The sequence below is a fragment of the Perca flavescens genome, chromosome 7 (assembly GCF_004354835.1).
Source record: "Perca flavescens isolate YP-PL-M2 chromosome 7, PFLA_1.0, whole genome shotgun sequence".
NCBI classification, from domain to species: Eukaryota; Metazoa; Chordata; class Actinopteri; order Perciformes; family Percidae; genus Perca; species Perca flavescens.
Window position 1 is genome coordinate 14,325,232 of NC_041337.1, and position 17,664 is coordinate 14,342,895.

At 43.4% G+C, this 17,664-nt stretch overlaps 1 protein-coding gene across 1 annotated transcript in view; it reads left to right on the forward strand.

Annotated features, from left to right (window-relative positions):
• The window catches only part of LOC114558946 (serine/threonine-protein kinase WNK2), a 50,208-nt gene that overhangs the window by 15,724 nt on the left and 16,820 nt on the right, over window positions 1-17,664 (forward strand). Inside the window, 13 exon segments of the mRNA XM_028583268.1 lie at window positions 4,964-5,136; window positions 5,341-5,561; window positions 5,649-5,806; window positions 8,062-8,150; window positions 8,634-8,853; window positions 11,392-11,571; window positions 11,573-11,669; window positions 11,765-11,916; window positions 13,712-14,836; window positions 15,482-15,676; window positions 15,887-16,321; window positions 16,993-17,328; window positions 17,534-17,577. Coding sequence (XP_028439069.1) covers window positions 4,964-5,136; window positions 5,341-5,561; window positions 5,649-5,806; window positions 8,062-8,150; window positions 8,634-8,853; window positions 11,392-11,571; window positions 11,573-11,669; window positions 11,765-11,916; window positions 13,712-14,836; window positions 15,482-15,676; window positions 15,887-16,321; window positions 16,993-17,328; window positions 17,534-17,577 — 3,425 coding nt within the window.

Here is a 17,664-nt window from a genome sequence, read left to right on the forward strand (position 1 = left end):
TGTGTGTGTGTGTGTGTGTGTGTGTGTGTGTGTGTGTGTGTGTGTGTGTGTGTGTGTGTGTGTGTGTGTGTGTGTGTGTGTGTGTGTGTGTGTGTGTGTGTGTGTTTTATTAAAACACTACCCAGTAGTTTTCAGCTTTAGAATTTGTGTTTATAAAGTTGTTCTCAGTTTAAGAACACCATCAGCATCTATCACTCACTGTGTTTGTGTGCACTTGTGAGTCTGTCGGATGTTAAAAATTGATGCTCCAGAGAGGTGCCCTGCCTCGACATTCTTTAGCCTGACAGCTCCCCCACTAGGGGCAATCTGATTCTATTAGTGGATAATCAATAGCTGACCATCATCCTGATATAGCCCCTCAATCCCTGTGGGTATTTTTTTTTTTTTTTTTTTTATCAAGCAAAAAGTACAGTCACTGCAGGAAAAAATGGGCTGCATCATTCTGTGGTCAGGAAAACAGTGTTTTGACTCACTAGGGTTTGTGATGTTGTTTGAGCATAAGTTTTTTTATGCTTCTGTTGATGGCAGGAATTCCAATTAAATGGTAAATTCTTTGACATGCTTTCAGAGCTTTCTACGGTTAGTACTTTTGTCTGTTGGAAAGCTGGATACTCCAGAACTATTTTCACATGAAGAATGCTCATTGTTTGACAGATTTGTTAGGCTATGTTTTTTTTTCTCTGCATTAGTTTAATAGGCCAATAAGGTTTAGTTAGCGATGCCAACTACATTACATAGACAAGCTTGTTTTTTCTTTTAAAACACAAAAATCAAAGCCATTTATGTATCAAAGGTTCACCATGGTATTATTATTATTATTATTATTATTATTATTATTATTAAGTATGTTGCACTTAGAAACTCAAAATAATTAACAAGGGTCCAGATATATTAGGGTACTTGTAGACTTGTCTAGGACTTGCTGGCACTGTAAGGCACCTGGAGTGATACCATCTACTAGCGCATACCATACATTCTGTAGCATAGGTGGCCTCAGTGCAATTCAAACTCCAAACTAAGGCAGTATTGTGCCATGCTCAATCAATGGCGTGGACAGTGCAACAGCTAGAGCCTTTTATATATAGCCATTAGCTCCTGTTAATGGGAACTGCAAGTCTTACAGCTTACAGATCTTTAAGTAAAGTAGCTGAGCTGATCGCCATCTCTCCACAATGAGGCCGCTTTCTTTTTAAATGGACAGCATGCATTATAGACAACATGTGACATTATACCAGGAACTTGAATTTGAACACATAGTTTTGCAATTACATGGTATATTAGCCTGCACAGTTCCCAGGATGAACATTTTAATCTATTACCTGGTCTGATATGTCTGTGCAGCTGAATGAGCTACCAGAGCTGGGGAACTAATATAGTTCAGTACACAGATGGAGTGGGTGCCAGCAGAGTCTACATCATAGCTTTATAGATTGCTTCCTGCTAATGTCACAATCTATTTTCCTGTCCCTCCTGCCAGGTGTGTGTGTGTGTGTGTGTGTGTGTGTGTGTGTGTGTGTGTGTGTGTGTGTGTGTGTGTGTGTGTGTGTGTGTGTGTGTGTGTGTGTGTGTGTGTGTGTGTGTGTGTGTGTGTGTGTGTGTGTGTGTGTGTGTGTGTGTGTGTGTGTGTGTGTGTGTGTGTGTGTGTGTGTGTGTGTGTGTGTGTGTGTGTCCCCTCGCCTGGGCGGCTCCACACTCTGCTGTGGCAAGCTGAACCTTTTCTACAGCCATGTGTACAGTAAAGGCTTGATAAGATTCTGAAAACGTACATGCACAGAAACACTAAATAAACTGTATGCAGCGGATTTCAAATCTAATAATGAGTCACACTTGTTAAAGCTCAAATCTCTCACAGTTACTATGAAGCAATTAACAAATCTCATTTACAGATGCTTGCCGTGATATCCTTTGTCTGGTATGTGTGTCTTGGGAGTGACATTCTTTTAGTGTCTCAGTGTGCATATGTATATGTCTGTGTATCTCGCCATGCTGTGCACAACACCTCTGAGCCTACATGTGGCCTCTAAATTATGCAGAAGCCCCAATGGCTGCTGAGAGGGAAAACAGAAGTGGGAGAGCAAGTGTGTGTGTGTGTGTGTGTGTGAGAGAGAGATTGGGACTTGGGGAACACTCTGTGGTGGGGGTAAAGGGGTTATTTAGGAATAGCAGCAGGATTCCTGAAAGATGAGTGCAGAGATGAGGAGGAGGAGGGAGCAAGAAAGATAAAACAATAAAATGGGGAGAAGAGTGTCCCCTCAGGGGAGGAAAGCTGCAGTGCTCAAGGGTTAAAATTTGATTTAATTTGTCTCTTTCCTCGTTTTAGACATGTGGTTCAGGTAAACTTCAGTCAATGTGCTGCTCTTGTGCAGCAATCTGCATCAGCATCTGGGGATAACCCAGCCCAGCTTGGGCGGCCCCAGCCCCCAGCCCTCCATTGCTCAGCTCTCCTCAGTAGAAAAGGTTTTCTGCAGAACTGAATTATTCATGGGACTTTAGAAGAGTGCAGTGAAAATCCCCACCCCCCACACACTTGCACACAAAACCTAATATGACACACACCCACCCACCATGCTTTCTTATCATATCACTTTACTCCTCAACGCATTGCATCACAACACATTTTGAGTTTGTTAATTTTTAGGTTATTCAGGTTGATTTCATATTTGTCACGCAGTTTCATCTTACAGGCAGTTCACTGTGGTTGAATAATTAAATGGATCTCGCTACGTTGTCTTCATCGCATTCCACCGTCGGTGTCGTCGCTCCCTGTTAGGGGTGGGGTCGTGCTTCTAGTCCATGCTCAGTGCTGCTGAGTGTAAATGTGTGTTTGTTACATAAGCCGTTGCTGTGGTGGTTAAAAAAAGAAGGGAAATTGCAGTAAAGAACCCCTTGGCACTACCTAGAGCAAGGTGCTCTCAGAGTGGGGTCAGCCTTACAGAGAACTGTAGAGGGAAACGATTGAGAGGAAGCGCTTATCGCAGATGTGTTTCTGTGTGTGTTGGGTATGCTTGGTTATGGAGAAGGGAGTGGTTAGTGTTAGGGTTGCAGACACAGATTGCAGATATGGAGGGAGGGGGTAAAGGAGCAAAAGGTAGTGGGTGAGAAAGCAAGTGAAGGAGATGAAGAAAGATGGAAGAAATCGATGACACGTAACCTTTAGCTGCAGTGTGTAGAGCAGGGGTCACCAACCTTTTTGAAACTGAGACCATTGAGTCAAAGGGCTACCAGTTTGATACACTCTTATGAAATAACAAATTTGCTCAGTTTGCCTTTAGTTTTTGATTATTAAATTAATGCATTTATGTGAAGACACTGGTCATGTTAATGACCCCTCACAATAATTATCAACAATGACTTAACAAGGTGGGGATAATATCAATATTCAATTTTCATTTTTAGAACAGGCCTGAGGGCTTGGGGGCTACCTGTCGGACCCCTGGTGTAGAGGGTGTGACCATGTTAAAGGCGTACTATGCAGTTTCTGTTTTTTGTCAAACAGCTACCCCTAGAGTCACTGTGGAGTATTTGTATTTCTGCACTGTCGGAAATCCCGGCCTGATCTTCTGCACTCACGGCCTGATCTTATTATCAACAATGGATGAATCGACAACTTCGTAAAAACTGACCTACAACAAGCAAGCGCAACAACATAGAACATAGAACGCAAGCAAGTATACTTGACATATTGATAAAATGTCAGGAGTACAGTCTTCAAGTTGGCCTTATTAAAGTGTCCTGCAATTATATGAACACCGTCCGGGTGGGCCCGCTGCTGTTAGTTTATGGTGTCCAGCAGGAGAGAGAGAGCCGTGTTTTACATTGGCATCGGTGGAATATACACAGCCGTGATGATCACTACTGTTAGCTCTCTCAGTGGAAAAAAAGGCCGGCATCTTACAGATATGTCCTCGAGGTCAGAGGAACAGTGTTTATCTAATTGTCCTGTTATTACACCAGTTCTCATGCATGTACATACAGAGCCCCCTTCCTCTGCTCTTACCAGAGTCCTCAGTCCTGTCCCAGCGTAGCAGAGTGTGGCCTGTTAGCTGCATGCTAGCATCGGGTATCCCCGGATGAAGCCAGGTTTCATGAACATGGAGATTTCCAGCGAGTTGTAATTCCATGTCGTCCGTTTTATGCACCAGGGATCTGGCATTGGAGAGATACCGGCTCGGTAGAGGTTGCTTGTGTGCTATGCTAGCCTTAGCATAACACCGGACCTGCGGCCCCGCTATGCTTCCTCTCCCTCCTCCGTCTGCGCCGCCTCCTAGACCCGACGACAATCCATGGAGAGCCCGGCGGTCTCTCTATGTCGTCTGGGATGTTGTGCGTGTAATGAAAGACACTCGAAATAGATATCTGGTGCTGGTCACCAATGTCCAAAAGGTTCTGGCTGGTGTAGCGGATGTTTGCAGAACCGATAGTAGTAAAGCAATTCGTGATTCTCACAAGATTTTGGCGGGGCGCCACTTCCCAAACCTGCATTGCTGGTTTGGCCAGCGGCCTGCCCCCCTGCTTTGCTATTGGGATGATGCGCTTTACTACGAGTTTGTTTACCATCGAAATGACTTTGAAGCTGTTATGTTAAGGTACAAATCTTGCATAGTGTGCCTTTTAATGTGTGGGTTCATTCTCCCGCCAGTCACTCTTGCTACCCTTTCAATGTCTCTTTCCACATGCCCTGTGTTTCTGGATAAATTAAAGCTTAACAAGTGAGAGTTCACATCTGACTGGTATTAAACTGTTATTAGCTTTAATATACAAATGGTCCAATTAGAGATGTGCCATGTTTCCCAGTTGCTAAAACATACTGGATGCATGAGTTTAAAATGTGCAAGGAAGTGCCTCCAAGGTGACAGCCTCTTCCATCTGGCAGTTCCTGTGAAGCAAATATGTTATAAGTATTGTATCATTAGTGCTTTATATTCATTATTTCTTTCTGGTGCATCTGTCGTCTTTCCTCTAGGATCGCAAGCTGTCAAAAGTGGAACGTCAGCGCTTTAAGGAGGAGGCAGAGATGTTGAAGGGTCTTCAACATCCAAACATTGTCCGTTTCTATGACTTTTGGGAGTCACCCCTTAAAGGGAAGAAGTGCATTGTTTTAGTAACAGAGCTCATGACGTCAGGAACGCTAAAAACGTGAGTACCGTTGAAGGTAGATGTTGTACAGACAACTCCTGTGACAAATGAGTGGAAAAAAAACCATTTGTGCCTTTTGTGACGGTTTTTTACTTGCCATTTCTATATTGTTTACAAGAAATGTCAACATATCTATGTTTTACTGAAAATATATTTTATGATCTCCTATAATTGTCAAGTAATGTTTTCCTCTCCTTCTTGCAGCTATCTAAAGCGTTTCAAGGTAATGAAGCCAAAGGTCCTGAGGAGCTGGTGCAGACAGATCCTGAAAGGCCTGCACTTTCTCCACACCCGGACCCCTCCTATCATCCATAGGGACCTAAAATGTGACAACATCTTTATCACTGGACCTACAGGCTCAGTCAAAATAGGGGATTTAGGACTGGCAACACTAAAGGCGGCTTCCTTTGCTAAGAGCGTCATAGGTAGGAGACTTTAAAAAGTAATTTGGCAGATTAATGGTTCTTGCAGTAAATACATATATTATCCATTTGGCACTCTTCTCTCTTCAGGCACCCCAGAATTCATGGCTCCAGAGATGTATGAGGAACACTATGATGAGGCTGTGGATGTCTATGCCTTTGGCATGTGTATGCTGGAGATGGCCACCTCAGAATACCCCTACTCTGAGTGTCAGAATGCTGCTCAGATATACCGCAAAGTCACTAGTGTGAGTCCAGATACTGTACATTTTTCTAGTTTGTTTCATGAATGAAACCTTACGGTACCATCTGTTTGGTGGATTGTTTCAAGGTAACGGTTGGTAGCTAACATTAGCAGATAAGCCCGTTGACAGCGACGTTATGGTTCATATTTTGGTACATTGTTTCTGACAGTAGTGGTCATAGTGACCAAAAGTGTGATGTGAGATGCTAAAAAGAAACTACACGCGGTTTTCAGGTTACTTCATTACTTTTTGACGTTCAACACCCCCGGCAAGCCGACAGCAAAGCATAACTTTACTTCTAATATTATTTTATTAATGTTATGTTATTAATGTTGTTGATCACACAATGTTATAAAACTTCTAGATAAATGTTTTCCCCTCGTCCAAAAATTGTCATAAATCGATATTAGAGATACTTCCTTGTTTACTGCTGCACCTGCAATAAATGAAATGCAGAGGTGGACAATTAAACTAGCCAGCCTGCAGTTTGAAACTGCAGGCTGCAGAGAGCCTACTGTACAATGAGGAATTAAAGTACAAAACACTAGTTCTGTTGGTGTACAGCTGGACTGAAGTATGTAACAAAATTAGTTGTTCACTGAATATGATCTGTAAACCCCCGCCTATGTGAGGTGATTAATAGGCATTGCTCCCGGGTTGTCACCCAGGTCGTATCTAAATTGTCATAACCAGGGATCACCCAGTGCTGACCAGCTTGGTTTCAATTGACAAAAGAAGGGTTGAACACGGGTCAGATAACCCTGGTCATTGGTGTGAAAAAGGTATAATTGTGTTTCTAACTTGTTTTTGCCATGGTCTTCCTTCTTGTAACATGCATTTTGTAATAACTCAGGGTCATGCTCAGTGAACCTGTGAAATAGGGCACAATGATGTTAGGGATGTTTTAGCTGCTTCACCACATAACTCCAGGGAGTTTTTAATTGCAGAAATGCAGCATTTCTTTTATAGTACAAGATCTGCTCTGCTCTGTTTCTTGGGTGAATAATCTAATGAGCCATATGGAGTCACAGAGGGAGTCCAAATCCCCTTTGTTTTTTAAATAAAGCCTAAAGGCTGTATTCCATTCCATTTCAGTGAGTGTGTCTCTACAAGCAAAACATACTGTAAACTGCTTTTAGATTAGGGGGTGTCTAAAACCATGCTAGCCTTCCTGATTTGATGAAGGGTATTGATTTTCCACACTTGAGACTTGGCAGTGTGGGAATCTGAGAGATGACTCTTTCCCCTGCTGTTGAAGAAGAGTAGGCTTTATGCCCATATTAATGGTCGGGCAGCATCAATGCAGCTGTCTCTAGATACTGTTATCTGCATTGTTACTGTATGCATATTATAGTGCCCTGCAGGGACCACTGCAGGATATTAATAGGAGATTGATCAAAGAGAAACCCTGATAGCTTTATACTACTCCCTGAGCATATACAGCTTGCAGCTGCATAATAGGTAGAAATGTTAATTCGGAGCATGCATATACAGTATTTTATAAGTTATAAGATGCAAAAAGTGAGGGCAGAGTGCTGAGCTAAGAAAATGTAGTATTACCAAAAATCCCACCATTTAAAAAGTAATACTCCAACCAAAATCTATTGAGATTCAAACACTCACAGTGGAAAAGTATATACAATTGTCTATCTTAACTTCTCTAACCACTCCTGCTGTCGGTGTCCATACATATGCTCAGGATGTTCTGAACAGTCAAAATAGCATAGTAATTAGGTATAACTGTGTTCTAATTGTAGTTCACAAACAAAACAACAACAGGAACCAGGGCAGACTCAAGACCGCTGCTTCTCCTGACCAATGTAAGATCAGGAGACGGGTGCAACATGCGCAATTTAGCATACATCAGCCCACAAACAAACTCACCAAGGTTGTGTGTAAGAATTGAGATGGATGTTGTGTGTTAAAGCTATAATTTGGTGAACATACTGAGCTCTCCGAGAAAGAGAAGTTGACTATGCTGCAGGAGTGGTTTGAAAGGTTTCTTTTAAATGCTTTGATGCTTTTTGGAATCCATTGCAACTTGCATGGTCAATCAAGCTGACCTCAGTTGCCGTGCTCTGTCAAGGTTGAAAAGCCTACAGGGTGTGAGTATCTGAAAAAGATCAGATTTGGGGTGGAGTATCACAAAAACATCCCTAAGCTCTTTCCTTTGTTTTTCCTTCATCATTATTTTTCATTAACAGAGTATCCTTCAATGGCATGTCCTCAGCATTTTGTTTATATTTCCATTTCCTCAGGGAGTGAAGCCAGCCAGCTACAACAAGGTCATGGATCCTGAAATCAAGGAGATTATTGGGGAGTGTATCTGCCAAAAGAAAGAGGAGCGGTGAGTGACTGTGCCCATTATTGTTCAGTGTCCATCCAATAGGGCCCACAAGGTGCCCTCTCATCTTTCATGCCTCGTCTCACCCCCCCTTCATTGCTGTGGTGCTGACAGTTGGGCTCTCAGCAGCACTACAGTCTCCCACCATATCTGCCGGGTGTCTTTCAATTTCTGTTACATAATGAGTTTGTGTACAGAGGGGAAAATAACCCTTAATAAGCTTCCAGTGGCTTTTTATTGAAGCATGCTTGGGTTCAGTGAGTGACTTCAGTGGCTCTGTCTCTGCTCCAAAGGAAATCCATGTCCATGTATGACGTAATTACTGTGCCTATATGTCCTTACACTATCAACACACCAGAATTCTTGTACCACAGTTAACCATATTGATGCCAACGCTATCTGCAAACACTATACATTACAGATAAATGGCACCAGTGTGTGTAATTTTTGTGCCTGAGTCTTGAGCTCTGGTGTTCCTTCTCCCAGGTACACCATCAAGGACCTGTTGAACCATGCTTTCTTTGCTGAGGACACAGGTGTAAGGGTGGAGCTAGCTGAGGAGGATGATGGAAAAAAGGACTGCATAGCCCTGAAACTGTGGGTGGAGGACCACAAGAAGTTAAAAGGGAAGTACAAGGAGAGTGGAGCCATCGAGTTCACGTTTGACCTGGAAAAGGATGTCCCTGAGGTTGTGGCACAAGAGATGGTGAGTAAATAATTGAAGGTATAGTCAGAAGAACTTATTCATACATGGAAAATATTTGGAGATAAATCTGGACTTGGAATCCTTATCTATTTCTTTGTTTTACATGCTGCTGTCTCCCTTAAAAATATGGCATCTAGACAATTTTTTTTAACCCATCCTAGTTATGCAGTTTGTCATGATTTGCATGTATTTCTGGCTTAGTGTGTCCTAGCTGCTGCCATTTCTTATATCTCATCATTGGGGAATGGACACAAATGCAGATTACTAGTGATTGCTTGATCCTCCAGTAATACAGTGATTGCGGTTTTGTTTGTTTCCTTTTGTTTACATTGTTTTCTCAAGTGAACACTATCAGATAAGGCGCCCAGGCCCTGCAATAAAAACATGGCCCAGAAAAACTGAAGATTTGTGGGAGAAATGATAATACCAACCTCAAGTCTTTATGTCACTCATCTAATATTCTGGAGCACCACGCAATTATTTATTGGGGTATTGGATTAAGAGCGATTTGAGTTAACACAGCTCAACTTCAGATGGAAAATATAAACATAGTCTTTGTCAGGCTTTGTCCTTTAACAGCAACAAACTTGCTTTGAAACAGATTTATGTTAGGCCAGTCTACTGCATGAAGACTGAGAAACATCTGCAATGTGTTATTAGATATTGCACAAGAATCTTACAGGACGTGCTTGACGTGTGAATAAAGGAGTCGGTGAAAGAGAGAAGTTTTTGTGAGTTGTGTCAGCTGCTTTCCTGGCCTTCTCTTTTTCTGCCTCTTGTTTTAACCAACTTCTTCCTTTTCATTCTCTCTCTCACTCTCTCTTCTCTCCCCCCCCATCTACCTCCCTCACATCTCTTCCCTTCTCTCTCCCTCACATCTCTTCCCTTCTTTCTTATCTGCTCTCTCTCCCTCCATTTATCTGTGCTGTTTTGGCCTTGACCAGGCTGTCAAGCTGGGATAGAAAGGCCTCTCTGTAACAATTGCCTTGGGCATAAGAGCAGACATGTGGACCAACAGCACAATGAGATTGTATGGCCAGCATGTTCCCATGTCACGTCACTCCTCATCCACAGTCATTTCTCTACAGACAGGCACATGAGAGATGTGGTTTGTTTCCATTGATGGCCCTGGATCTCCCTTTGTTTTGTCATTCATTCTGGTTTGTGTGCTAATCTAACTATAAACCTTGGACTGTGTGTGTGTGTGTGTGTGTGTGTGTGTGTGTGTCTCTGTGTGTGTGTCTCTGTGTGTGTGTCTCTGTGTGTGTGTGTCTGTGTGTGTGTGTGTGTGTGTGTGTGTGTGTGTCTGTGTCCATTGTCTTTCAAATAACTCGAGAATCTATTTCAAACTTGGCTTCCTGGGTACCCAATGAACTTGCCGTTTGGAATTTGGAGCAGTTTGGACAGAGTTAGATATTAATAAACTGTGAATAAAACTAAACGACTGCACAATAAAGGTTGAGGGGGAAAAAAATTGCTGGACAAAAACGCTGCCATAACAATAGATTAGCTGAAATGTTTATTATAATAATATAATGATTTGGGGCACCAGGCAAACAGCGTCTCCCTTTACTTTTCACCCTTTCTCTGACTGGAAATGTTTTTATTGGCAGTGATAGCAGAAGTACTCAAATAGTTTTCTTTCTGTCTATATAATTATTAATAGTAAAACTTAATTTCGCACAGTAGAAGTCTTGCATTCAAATGTTTACTTCAAGTGAAAAGAGACATTAAATCAGCACAATGTACTTACACTTAACATCTGTTTAAGGGGGAGCTTTGAATTCTATTTTAATGCTGGATAGTTTAATGAATAATAATGCATCATATTTAAATTGTGATATTTTGTGAGTAAGAATCTGAATCTGCAACGTAACCGTAACAGTTCTCGGTCAGTTAAATGTAGTAGTACAGCGTTTTCCTCTGAAGTAGAAGTACACAGTACGTCAGTAGTATACAGTGGGGTTGCTTCAAGGGCCTTCTGTAAGTTATTTGGGGTTACAATGGTTCTGGAGAATGCTACATGCAGCAATACCACAGGCCAAGCAATCGGCCCGTTCCAAACAATTACTGTGTTTATTACTATGTGTTTTCTATGACATTTTATAACATGTATTCTGTATGCTGCACATCAGATGAATGAACGTGGTTTATTTAAATAGTGTTAGATTTAATACTCACAACATATTGGCTTGTCTAGCTTTTTTCTTTCAAATATTTGTACTGCTTTATGTTGTGTTCTCCCCTTTTGGTTTTGAGACAACTGGATTGTTTTTGCATGTATAACATGTCTTCTATGTATTGTGTCTTCATCTTTATTTGCAGATGTAACAGTTCAGACAGTTCGGTTGTGAACAGTGAACCAAGCTGCTGACAAAAGCAATTTGTCCCCACTGCTCTGATCCCCCTTGAAATAGATTTTCTATTCTTTTCCTTTCTTGCTCTTTCTCTCTCCCTCACACAATGTGATCTCTCTTCTCTCACATGCTCTATGCTAAAATATCCTGGAAGTCATGCCTTTTCCCTTTTCTTTGTCAGGTGGAGTCTGGCTTCTTCCATGACAGTGATGCTAAGACTGTGGGAAAGTCCATCAGGGACCGTGTGGCACTGATCAAATGGAGAAGAGAGAGAACTGTGTCTGCTGCAGTTCCAGTGGAACAAGGTGAAGGGGGGGCACAGGGTCCAGATGACAACATCTCAGGGCATCCCTGCTGGAGTTGCACATGTAGGACACCCTTTGCTGGAACCTGAAGAGCCAGAGGCAGACCAGCACAACAGGCTGTGTAACGTACCAGCCAGTGCCACCTCAGTGACATGTAAAAAATTCAGTTCTCCTCTACTCAAAAATAAATGAGCTTAATTTCTGACTTTTTTATTTTTTAATAAGTGCAAGATTTCTGTGTCTCTGCAGCAGACGGCACACTTGATAGTGGCATGGGCTCCACTGTGTACTCGGAATCCCACAGCAGCCAGCAGAGTGTCCTCTACCAGTCCCTGCTGGAGCCTATTACTATGGCAACACAGCAGGTCTGTATCAGGAGCATACACACCCAGGTGGACCATGTACGTTCAGATTTATTAAAATACAAACACTCTTTGAAAGCAGCCATGGCTCACATGGCCTTGGAACTGGGCACAGACACTGTATCCGCACACACAACGTTCATCTGTACAATCAACACATTTCTGGACATTTGCACATCAGTCTTCATTAACCCAGTCATGCACAGCAAGTTTGTTTGTCCTCATCTCATCATATAGTTTGTTTTGTTACAAGCTATTCATTTTGAGTAACATGTGTTTTGCTTTTGGGTTGCTCCTCGATCAGTGCCACATCAGTAGCCCTTTTCTGACCGATCAACCTCACTCCTGTGAAAAGGGTGAAGTATGGGGGGCAACACTGAGCCCAGAGCTCAGGACTCGATTGGGAGCTGCAACCCGGAGAGGAAGTGCCCCTGTTATTGACACTCACAGGGCAAACCACATTGCTCAACTCCATGCCCTCATTCAGTCGCGGAGATCAATCAGTCCCACCCCCACTGTACCAGAGAAACGGTTAGAACTCAGCCCCCCTGAGATTCACTCAGAGGCTAAGGATGGGTTCTCCTCCCAGGGTGCTCTACCATTACTGCAGGCCTTCCCTGTCTCTTCAACCTCTGAGTACCGCCGCTGTAGTGACACCAGCATCAGACTGTTATCAGAGTCCACCAGTGAGAACTTAACACTTCCTGTGCCAAGTGTACGCAGACACTCTGACCTTAGTAATCTTCTGAGTCTGACCTCTCGTCATAACCACCATTTTGCAACGCATAAAGGCCACATGTGCCAGGCATGCCTCTCTTTGCATCTTCTCAGGTCATGAGAAGGGAGCCACTGCCGTCCTTCTGTTGCCATGCCAACACACCTCTGTCCATGTGACTTCAGACAAAACCTGTCCTCTGGTGGAGCAATGACCACTCCTAGTTATGGACGGCTGAAAGGTTTGAGTGATTGTTCCAATTTCTCACTGCTGCAGCAGTCCCTGTTTAATATAATCTGCCGCAAAGCAGCCCCTTGTCACACCATACCCTCCCAAGCCTCCCTGCTGCACTCCTCAGCTGCCCACCGGCCTGTCCGCAGTGATGGAGACAGCAGCCTGAAGAGTAATCTCCTGAGTGGCAGTATGGTTGGTGACCGAGAACCCCTTCAGGACTGCGAGGATAGATTCTATGCCAGAGAGCAGCAAGTTACCAGGGCTGTGGGAGTGGTAGGTCACATTAGCAGACAAGTCGCTTTGGTTTCCCATATGGGGCCAACTCCTGCTTAACTGATTTCTCCCAGCCTGTCCGAGGTACAGCATTGTTTAGCCCGGAGCTGGTCTGATCTCATGTCTACGGTCTGAGTCTTGCTACCTGTATAGGCCCTAAGAGCTGAAAATCATAAGCTTGCTACTGTTGGAGGACAATGGCACAATCTCTAATAGACTACATTTCCTTGCTGATTAACCTTAACCAATCCTTTCTAAAACTGACCTAGATGTTCCTTTCTGCTTTACTGGCCCAGTGCTACAGCTGCCTTGCTTTAGCTTGCCTTGGATATATGGCCTCTGATTGAAGGAAATGGGGCAGCTGTCTGATCTCTCTCCCCTCGGTCTCTCCTACCATTTCTCTCTTGTGTCCTTATTTTAGCACACACCTGTCACCGCCTGCTTCATTGTTGAAACCGATGTTTCATTAACTTATTTTTGTATGTCATTCTCTCATACTTGCATCCGGCAATAATTGGCTCAGTTATTAGCTTTTGTGTGATTTTTATCCTTGACCGGTAAAATTCACTCCTGTGAGGGTCTAATTTGAATTTCTCTCCTTTGTTTTCTTAGGCCAGTTCCGCAGGTCACCCGAATCAAACATCTGTACAGGGCCTGGCTTCATCCAGCACAGCAGTGCACACACCACTGCAGTGCCTCCAGCCTGGACACAGTTACCCTGCTGCTCCATATGCTGGCCAACACAGTGCTGCAACACCAGCTCCAGCTAGTCTATGTTCAGTCAACGTCCAGCATACAGTCAGTGCAGCTGGCTACACACCTCCAAGTGTTCAACAGACCCAAGCTGCAGCAAATATTTTAGCATCAACTGTGCCACAACATGTTGCACAGAGCTACCAAGCACCATGCCACCAACAGCAGCAGGCAACAGCAGCAAGCTCTTTGACTTTTCCTTTGAAAGTCCAACAAACTCTTCAGAACTGTGTGTCTCAACAACAGGCTCACTCTGCATCAGGATATCCTACTCTAGTTCAGCAACAGACTGCTGCAGCAGCAACCGCTCTGCCAGCACAGCAGCCAGCACAAAGCTACCCTCTTGCATCTTTAGCCCCAACTATGGCAGCCATTGCCCAGTGTCATGATACTACACAAGCTCCCAGCGCACTGCAACACGTCAAACTGCCAAGTCAGCAGCCTGGTCAGAGCTCCTCGACACCAGCACTTTACAGCCAACCGATACCCATTCAGCAAGAGCACCAACTAAATACTCAGTCAAATATACAACTAACCCAACATGCTGAGCAGGCTCATATTCAGCCTCAACTCCAGCCTAGCCAAGAAACTCTGCATACCATACATCAACAAATGGCACAACAGCCTACCCAGCTTTCTCAAAGTATTCAGTCTCCTGGTCAGCAACAAGTACACACCCTAACTCTACAGAAGCACAGTCAGAAAGCCATGCAGATTGCAGTTCCACAACAGAGCCAGGATGTATCCCAGTCTACAGTCCAACAGGTTCATATCCCAGCTTCTCAACTTCATCCGACAGCACTCCCAGTTGTGCAGGTTGCAACCACACACCAGAGTTACCCTGCTGCTGGTCTACCTGATGCTGCCTCTCAAAACTATGCACATTCTGCCCCCAATGCGCTGCAGCAACAGACTGCATTAGCTCAGAACCACTACCTGTCTGCACAGTCTACTGCTGCTCCCCAGACTTACGGAGGACAACAGGTGAGGGATGATAATCACTACAGTATATTGTAGCAAGTTGGCATACGTGTTGCCTCAGTTTCAAATTTGTTTTCCCATCTCTGACCTCATCCTGTTTTCATTTTCATCATTTTCATCAGTTTCAACCCTATTTTTGCATCGCTGCTTTCCTGAAAGCCTTCGTCTGAACACAATTTGTCAGAGTGGGAGGGACAGAAAATAATGCACTTAAACAAGTAAACATTATTTATGGCAATGCTATTATTGCTTTTAGGCTACTCATATTATGTAGCCTGGTTTTGATTTGGTGCAGCTAAATTGGTAGCAGCTGTGTTGGACAGTAGGTGAATTAAAAAAAATAACCAGAGTTTCCTTGGACAACAGCCAACATAGAGATGAAGGAAACAATAACAGTGGTTTTAGCCGCTGCATCTGCCAAACCTCCCAGTCTTGTTCTGTGTCTCCTTTGGGATAAACGCAGTGCTCAAGTATGTGCAGCAGATTCGGGCTCATTCCAGGCTTAGGGACAGGATGGAAAATGTCAGCTATTCTTAACTGGGTCAATAGCAGGAAATGCAAATTTCCAAACTGAGAGATGAAACCGGAATCCCTGCCATTATTGAACTTCCTCCTCTTTTTCTCCCTCCTCTTTTTGCTCTTCTGTAGAATATTCTTGCTGGTCATAGCATGTCACAGCTTGTACTAGATGGACAGAGCCATGGGCAGAATCTCACCCAGTCAGCTTCAAGTGCACCAGCCCAGGCACTGCCTCCTCAACAGTCAATGGCTCAGGCTACTGTCCAGCAACAACTCCAACCTCTGCAGATTTCAAACTCTCTACCACCAACACATCCATCCCAGGTATTGTCTGTTCTCACACTTTTCACAAGTATTTTACCCGGGTAATAGCTGTTCATTTTTCTTGTGTCTGAATTATTGTATGTCTCAGCAGTTCTTACCTTGGATTATACAGAACAATAATAATATAGACTTAACGCAAGCTATCTTGAAGCCTCATGTTTGTTCTCTAGATCATTTGATTTTCCTCTGTTTTTATCCTTTTCCCTTCAATTTCCTTCACAGTATCCCACAATCCAGGTGATGACAGCTGTGACTGATTGTGAATCCTCTTACCCTCACTCCTGCACTGCCCCTCACCCTTCAAGCTCCTCTTCTTTTAATCACATCTTCCTTTCTCCTGGACAGACTCTCCCTGTGGCCCCCTCTGTGTCCCCCCTTTCTCCTCTGCACATTGAAAATGTGTTAGTTTCACCCACTCCAGTGTCCCTCATACCTTCCCCCTCACCAATGCTGGTTAGGGTGGGACCCACATCCCCACAGCACCAGCCCACCACTGTTCTGCAGCAGAGTGTTAGATCTGAATCTTCTCATTCACAACCTGCATTTATATCAGCACCAGTCACCCAGCCCATACACACATACCCACATGCCACGTGTCAGAACACACACCCTCCCACAAATGGCAGCAATCAGCCTCTAATGCAGGTAATTATGATGGCTGCAATGGAGTGCAGATGTTTACAAAGAGGGTGTGAACTGGAACCTTTGATTGTGGTATTCTCTGTCAGATCGTTGCTGTTATTCTGTGGCTGAGTGATAAATCAGATAAAGGAAATAATGCAGATTAGAGCTGGGCGATATGAAAAAAATCAAATATCACAATATTTTTGACCAAATACATAGATGTCGATATTGCACTGATATTCTAGGGTTTACTATTGCTGTGTTCACAAAATATTTACACAATGAGAGTTTTGATAAATAATAACCAATGTGGATACAATGACTAAGTGGGTAAAGGAAAATAATCAAACCGCTGTTAAGTCTGGTAAGTTCAGAAAATGTTTTATTTACTGTAATGCAGCCTTTAAAACCAGGAAAAGACAACACTTGTAATATTACGATACCCAAAATTGAAGATGTTATCTAGCCTCCAATATAGATGTCGATATTATACCCATATATTGCCCTGCCCTAATGCAGATGGAAAAATGACTTTGCTAATAACGGTTGTTATTCATACTGTACTTCATAGATGGAAATCCTGTTAAATATTTTTGAGGAATTCTTAACAAGAAAAGACATAACAGCCAAATGTTTGAATATCTCTATATATATGTATAATACAAATGTGTAATCTGGTTTGTATTTTACAGCAGGTTCAGCAGGCCCAAATCAGCAATCCTGAGCTTGTCTCCTCTGCTCAGCCAGTCCAGCCCGCTCAGCTCACCCAACCTGCAGTCTTCTCCTCACCTTTGCTGAATGGGTCAGACCCATGCACAGTCACTACTGCAGCCCAGCTCGACAACAATAATCCATGCCAGCTGGCCCTGCAGGCCCAGAGTCAGGTTCAGAGCCAGATTCCTGTGCTTCAGCCCTCTGACTTTCAGAGAGCGTCATCTGGGTCTGGTAGTTCCAGTCTGACTCAGCAGAAACAGCTCAGTAGTCTCACTGGAGCTGCAGGTCAGGGTCCAACAGAGACCAACACTGAGGTATGGGCATATGATTTCTACATTTTTAGTTCTCATTTCTTCTTCTGCCCACCTATACCAAATATATACCAGTGCACTCACATGTTGTATCACTGTACTTCCTCTCAAGTCACTGTCAGGAACGTAATCAAAATTACCCAATACATGTTCATCTCTTTTATTCCTTCTCTCTGCTTGTTTGTTTCTGTATTTGTTCTTTCTGTAGGATCAAGCTGCAGAGAGACACACTGAAGGACATAGCTATGACAGGTACTAGCTTCTTTCCCCTCAACCATGTTTGCAGGTGACAAGTCAGTGATTCTAAGAATGATAAGAAATGCATATTGGAAGAGTAAT